General features: G+C 40.8%; 1 protein-coding gene across 3 annotated transcripts in view; it reads left to right on the forward strand.

Annotated features, from left to right (window-relative positions):
- Positions 1-7,051, forward strand: part of rac3b (Rac family small GTPase 3b) — an 11,772-nt gene that overhangs the window by 2,113 nt on the left and 2,608 nt on the right. The window contains exons 2-5 of one of the 3 annotated variants that reach the window (XM_017310907.1): positions 3,285-3,356; positions 4,125-4,242; positions 5,396-5,458; positions 6,134-6,296. In XM_017310907.1, the coding sequence (XP_017166396.1) occupies positions 3,285-3,356; positions 4,125-4,242; positions 5,396-5,458; positions 6,134-6,296 (416 nt within the window). Of the gene's footprint in view, positions 1-3,201; positions 3,357-4,124; positions 4,243-5,395; positions 5,459-6,133; positions 6,297-7,051 lie in introns of those variants that run through there. The other 2 variants (XM_008438193.2, XM_017310906.1) reach the window with 2 other exon arrangements.

Below are 7,051 nucleotides of genomic sequence, written 5' to 3' on the forward strand. Positions count from 1 at the left end.
ATGGATGGATGGATGGATGGATGGATGGATGGATGGATGGATGGATGGATGGATGGATGGATGGATGGATGGATGGATGGATGGATGGATGGATGCGCAAATTAATCCACAGGTTATTGCTAGGTAACCAAAGAGTGAGTGAGTTAGTTGATGCTAGCTGCTCAACCGCCAGAGAGGTTGAGTGACTAAAGCCTTTCCTTGCCTACATCTCCCAGAATGCTGTGCAGTTCTGGCTCAGAGTTAGGTGAATATTCTATATATTGAAAATTCCATCAAATGTATTATCTATTGAAATTGATCATGTTTTCATTGTAATATATATTATTGTTGATTTATTACCCAGGCCTAAACCCAAGTGTGCAGTATGTGGCTTGTTGCTGTCTCCTCTACTTGGTTGGTTTGTGTAACATTACCACATGTCAATAGCAACCTGTTTGCGTCTCTACAATGAGAACCAAAGTGGCCCTTTTGAGGGGCCCCTGGAGAGCTACCTGTAAAGAGCAGTATGAACCGCCACCAGCATCAATATGTGTGAACATTTCATGTTGCTTTGATGCCTACAGGTTCTCCTCAGTCCTGGGAGGAAGGGAGTGTTGCCATGTTGCCACTGCTACTTTTGTTCTTTCCAGTTGACGGCAAATGTTTTAGCTTCTCATTGAAATTTTAGATTGTTTTTGATTTCCCAAAAAATGATTTATTCAGTTATGTTGGTGAAGTTTTACTTGCAGCCACCATAGGATTGTAGACGACGTAGCGGACTGAGCTGCAGAGGATGAGTTTTCAGGTTCTGTCCTTTCTCCATACAAACGTCACTACCAAGATTCATAGACAGACAGCTCAACCAAAGCTCCAGGTGCCTGCAGCTCCAGGGGCCTGCAGCTCCAGGGGCCTGCAGCTCCAGGGGCCTGCAGCTCCAGGGGCCTGCAGCTCCAGGGGCCTGCAGCTCCAGGGGCCTGCAGCTCCTGGATCTTTGTTGAGGGTTGATTGAAAACGAACCTGTTTTCAGAGCCATCAAATCTGATTTTCTCTAGTTTTATTTTAAGTAGTACATCTGTTATATGTTTTCAATATTTGTGTGTTTTTCTGTCATTCATTGCATGTTGTTTTTGTTTTTTTCTGTGTGTGTGTGTGTGTGCATGCGTATGTGTGCGTGTGTCTGCACAGATGCCTGGGGTTGTGGCATGGTGAGAGCCTGATTGTGGCCTCTGACAGCCTGCTGACTTCCTTGAGACTCAGGGTTGTGTTTTTCCTGGGTTTTAGGCCTGTAATAAGTTTGTGTTTGTGTTTGTGTTTTACATTGTTAGGATGTAAAACACAAACAATATAACAGGATAATGAAACCTGTTATATTGGTTTCATTACTTTTCATACTTTTTCATACTATTATTTTCTATTCTTTCTAATCCTGACCAAAATGTCTTTTCTACTCCATTATTCTTAGAATAATCTTATTATTACTGTACCTATTGGTAATTTGTTAATAACTTCCTTAAACCAATAGATTTTAAGTTTTAAAACCAAGTAAATATTCAGTAATAAATTAGGCACCACTGGTCACATTTACTACTATTTATCAGCTGGGCTCAGGAAGTTAGCTGTGAGCTAATCAGAAGACTATGGGGTGATCACTGGGTTCTCTTCTTCTGTGGAAGTGTTTTCTTTCCACTGAGGCCCATCATCACACCCCTAAAGATCCATCTATCTGGATTCTACATTACAGTCTGCAGTTTAACATTCAGCTCAATTTTAGAACAGTGAATAATAAACTTATAGGTTTCAAAAGCTGATGCCTGACACAGTGGGAGTTTCTGGGTTGCATGAAGTCGACCAACTTCTGACACTATGATCCAGGTCAAGACCATTGGACTCCATTAAAGTCCAGTTATTGGACTGGAAGTCACTGGCGTAGAACCAAGATGCTGCTTACTGGTGTGTTTGAGGTTGCTGGCATGTTGAAACTGTAATTTTATGGTAAATGGGCCCAACAGTTTGAGAAACATCCATATATCATGATGCCTGAGCCACCATGCTTCAGGTTCAGTCCATTCACTCTGAACCAGGTTTTGGTTCTGCTGGAGTTTTTTTCATATTAAAGGGAACTTTTTCCTCTCCACTGTCGCTACATGCATGCTCAGTGTGAGGGATGTTTGAAAAGTCAGTGACACAGTACAAGGTACTATTTCTACATGTTTCTCCTGGAGGAATGCTGAAAGTCAGTGACTCAATCTTTTGGGTTTCCTTAGATAGAAACTTTTCAATCAATTTGAATAATAAACTGAACCTGAACTATACATTGGATTGACTGAACTTTTTTCCCCCTTGCTTATAAATAAGAGATGATGTGTTATGAACTGAATTGTAGTGTGACACAAATTCAGTTTTGTTTTCAGACCCCTGACCTTGAAAACAACAATGCTGCTTTCAAATGTTGCTCCATTTTTCTTTAAGTCAGTGGATTGGCTCTTCAGTTAACTGCAACCTCTTCAGCACATGTTGTTTTCTTCTACAGAGGTTTAGTGTCTTGTAATTGAACTGTGTGGTTTGAATACAAGTTTAAAGCATAGGCATGTTGCAGTTACACAGCTGTTAGACAAATAGTGATTTCTCTTAATGTCCATCATATTGTAGCTTGAGTTTACCCTCTGGTTTGTATTTTAAAGTCAACACAAACCTACATGGAGGACTGGCTGTATAGTTAATGAATAATCAAACATGGTACTTTTCAAAAGGGACATTAATAAAAAATGAGTTGGAGGCATTGTCTGACTGGAAGTGGACATCTTTCCTATCCTAGAACCAAGTATTTCCTTTTCCTAGAGTAATCTGCCTTTGTCCCCCTCCCCAAAGCCCCTTCCACTCACAGTCTGAACAGCCAGGAAACAGTGTGTGATTGTTTGGGGCCAGCCTCCCAGATTTACAGGGTCCTTGCATTAACAGTACTATCGTTAATGTCCATGCTATCGTCAGTCTGAGGACAGTCCTGCAGCCTGTGAGTCCAATATAGGAGGGGAGCAGGTCCTGTGTGTGTGTGTTAGAATGAGCTTGTGCTCACAGTAGTGGGAGGAGGCTGTGTCACAGAGGGCCACTGTGTTCATGGGCAACATGAATCTGGGCCAGTGTGTGTGCGGCCCAGTGGAGGGGAGTAGTAGCCTGTCCACACACTCCACCTAAAGGCATGTCAGACATTATTGACTCATCCACACACTCCGTACAGACATGACTGCTCCATTTGTGCATGTATGGACCTGTTTGATAAATGTGCCCTCGTTTCTCTTCTTCCTCAGGGCTGTGGGAAAGACCTGTCTGCTGATCAGCTACACCACCAATGCCTTTCCTGGTGAATACATCCCCACTGTGTGAGTGAGCCGTAAACACTTCCACTGGAGGAAGAAAAAAAGCAACCCGTGCTGATGACACAGTTTACCCTGACAGTTAGGGATGATGGTGCTACAAAATAACATGCAGAATACTAATTAGTAAACAGTTTCTGTTAAACATGGCATGTAGAATATACTAAAGAAAGTACACCCTCTATCATGATAAGCACAAATCAACAGGCCAGGATAAAACACAAAGCCTTCATTTCTTTACCAGAAACAAAGAGAAACCGAAGCAGTGAGTGGAAACCCTCTGCCACAAAGTCACAGTGTGAAGAACAACCGTAGATCTTAACGAAGGTCACATCGATAATGTAATATATAATATGTTTACTGACTGGGACTTTTGTACATAAAATAAATGTGTTTAATTGCATAAAAATTTGTAATGCCTTAAAATCAATGTAATTAATCAATTACATTGATCTTTGCATTGGTCTTATTTAACATATAACACATAAATCAAAAAGTGAATCATGAAGAGCAAAAAAGAAAAACACATGTAAGTCACATCACATAAGTCAAAGAACTATACAATTTATGAAAAAGAGTCTGACGTAGCTAGAACTGTAGCTAAAGGGTGTTTCAGCTTTTCTCCAGAACCTCGTCTGAACAGCTTCTGATCTAATTCTGAGGTTTACATCTGTTTTTGCTGCCATCCATTTCTTTATCAGGACTCAGATCAGCTGGGAGTTTGTACAATTCATGCTTGTTTTTTCTGACTGTGTGCTCTCCTGTCTGTTCTAGCTTCGACAACTACTCTGCCAATGTAATGGTGGATGGGAAGCCAGTGAACCTGGGCCTCTGGGACACGGCAGGACAGGAGGACTATGATAGATTAAGACCATTGTCTTACCCACAGACGGTACTCCGACTCCTTCCTCCCAAAATCACTTCCTCTCTCACACACTGTCATGTAGGAGCAACTGTATGGACAAATGTACATATAGGGTCATATAACCAAGTGAAAAATTAGGACCCTCCATTAGAGGCTGCATAAGAAAAGTTCATTTCTGTTGCATTTTAAAGGAAAATTGTTCTGATGTTTGCTTACACAAAACTAATCAGGAGATCTGTAGTTTAGGCAGATGCAGTTAGCCATTCAAGCCAGTAGGTGGCATATCCCTCGATAAAAACTCAAATAAATTACTGACTATACCTAAATGAATTCATAATACAGTAAATGTTTATTATATAAATATTTTAAGCAACTTACAAAAAATACTTAGCTTAATTTTTTGTCTTCAACTAAATTTCCCAACAAAGCTGCCAGGTAACATCTGGTTTTCCCATTTCCTGATATTCTGTGGTGATATTCTGAGTCGTATATTTTTAAATTTGAAAAACAAATGTTTCCACATTCATTTTGAACTGTTTCCCGCCAGCGCGCCTGGGACCTCTGGTCACCGACCAGACTTTGCCAGTGTCAAGAAAACAGCATCATAAAATGATTCAAATAAATAAATATATAATTCACTGCAAAGGATTAAAATCAGCACATCTAAGAAACTAAAATAAATGAAAATATGTAAAACAATCATGTTTTTAGCTCTAATGAGGTGTTCACGTGGAAAAAAGCTTTCAGTTGCTTTATCAATAAGACATTAGTGTTAAATGTTGAGAAAAGAGTCTGTTTCAAAGGCAGACAGAAAGACACTACGGGAAGTGTTTGTTTATATTTAACAGAACACTTTAATAAGGTTTTTATTCATTTTTTAAGACTTTTTAAAATATTTTTATTAATATTAAATTTCCACATATCCAAATATTTTAGAAAAACACACGACTGACCGTCTGGTATAAGGAAATGTCAATTAAAGTAAAACAGGAATTATACAACTTCCTGTAGCTCACAGAATCTAAAGCTTCATATTATTTGATAATTGGCCTATAGATAGTGATCCAGAAATTAATTTATCCAGTTATTCTATAAATAAACTCGTGGCCACGAACACACTCACACTCACACAAACATACAGATTTCCTGTCAACCAGCGATCTCTCTGATTCTCTCCCAGGATGTGTTCTTGATATGCTTCTCCCTGGTCAGTCCGGCCTCTTTTGAGAACGTCCGAGCTAAGGTCAGTACGCTGACTGACCGCCCGTCCCCCTTCCATTACCCCGCTTGAGCCGAGTCTGACCACTAGGAGGCACATCTATAGCGCCCCCTGGCATTAGAGACGGCCACTGCAGATGTTCAGTCCTTGGCTTGGAATGGTCAGAAGTTAAGCTGACTCCGTCTGAAGCCGGAGCAGAGAGCCGTTGCAAAGCGAGGCCTGAAGCAGTGCTGGCACTCTGCGGAGGGAGAGGCGGCCGCTGAGGTTTGGCGTGCTGAGCATAAAGAAATGCTCTCATGTGAAATCACACCTTGAACAAGGTCCCACCTCCCTCTGCAGAACTTCCTCATCATGTCATTTAAACTTGTTCAACCTTCAAATTATTTGTAGATAACTTTTATGAAAAATATTTTTTATATATTTGCTGAAGCTGTCACTATATCGGTGTAACATGAGACAGGTAATCTGTGAAAAAAATTGTCATCACATGGTGACAGTTTCAACCAATATGTAAAAAGATATTTTTGAAGTTCCATACTGCAGCTTTAACCTTTCCTTCATGTCGCTCATCCTTGTGGAGAGGCGTGTAACACTCGTCCTCTGCATCCAGCTAACTCTCCTGTTTCTTGTCTCCACTGACATTGTCTCTCTGTAAATCCACTTGTGCACACGTCCCTGTGTGCGCCTCTGGTGCTGTAGTGGTACCCAGAGGTGAGACACCACTGCCCCAACACACCCATTATCTTGGTGGGGACGAAGTTGGACCTTCGAGATGACAAGGACACCATCGAAAGGCTGCGGGACAAGAAGCTGTCTCCCATTACCTATCCTCAGGGTCTGGCTATGGCGAGGGAGATCGGTGAGAGCAGCGCAGACAGAACACATTTGTTAGCACTCATTTATGAGTAATGCAGCTAGAATGGAGAATATGAACTCAAAGTGAAGGATGGGTGATTTAGGTAGTTTACTATGCAGAGTTTACGTTTCTTTAGATGTGATGTAGTGGCCACTGTGGTGGTTTAGTCTTAAAGGGACAGTATTATGGAAAATCGACTCTTTTTAGCTGTAATGCTATTTCCTCATCAAAAAAATATCTGGAGTGTTGCTTTGATTCTTTCATACGTGTTTGAAAGAATCAAATCCTTCAATCCCCATGGCAACCATTCAGCTGTGCAAAACACTTCGATGGACCTAGCTCCGCCTCTGATGTGCAGCTCCTCCTTGGTTTCACAGTTTCCAGGTTTCAGTCTCACAGAGCAGCCCTCCGCATCACACCCAACTCAGCTCCTTCAGACTAGCCAGCAGCAACCTTGTACAACTGTACATCTGCTGAGCTCATTATAGGAGCTACTTCTCAGCGCAGTACTGCTAAAAACATTGTTAAAAGGTTAATAGAGGAGCCTCGTTGTGATGACTTCCTGAAGGTGGAGTGGCAAAAAGAGCAGAAGTGTTTTAAAGAGAGAAGCCCAATTTCAAGTTGTTAAATTACACAGTCAACTTTATTTTAAGTTATGTTATGTATATAGATAGATAGATAGATAGATAGATAGATAGATAGATAGATAGATAGATAGATAGATAGATAGATAGATAGATAGATAGATAGATAGATAGATA

This window comes from Poecilia reticulata, linkage group LG19, assembly GCF_000633615.1.
Source record: "Poecilia reticulata strain Guanapo linkage group LG19, Guppy_female_1.0+MT, whole genome shotgun sequence".
Taxonomy (NCBI): domain Eukaryota; kingdom Metazoa; phylum Chordata; class Actinopteri; order Cyprinodontiformes; family Poeciliidae; genus Poecilia; species Poecilia reticulata.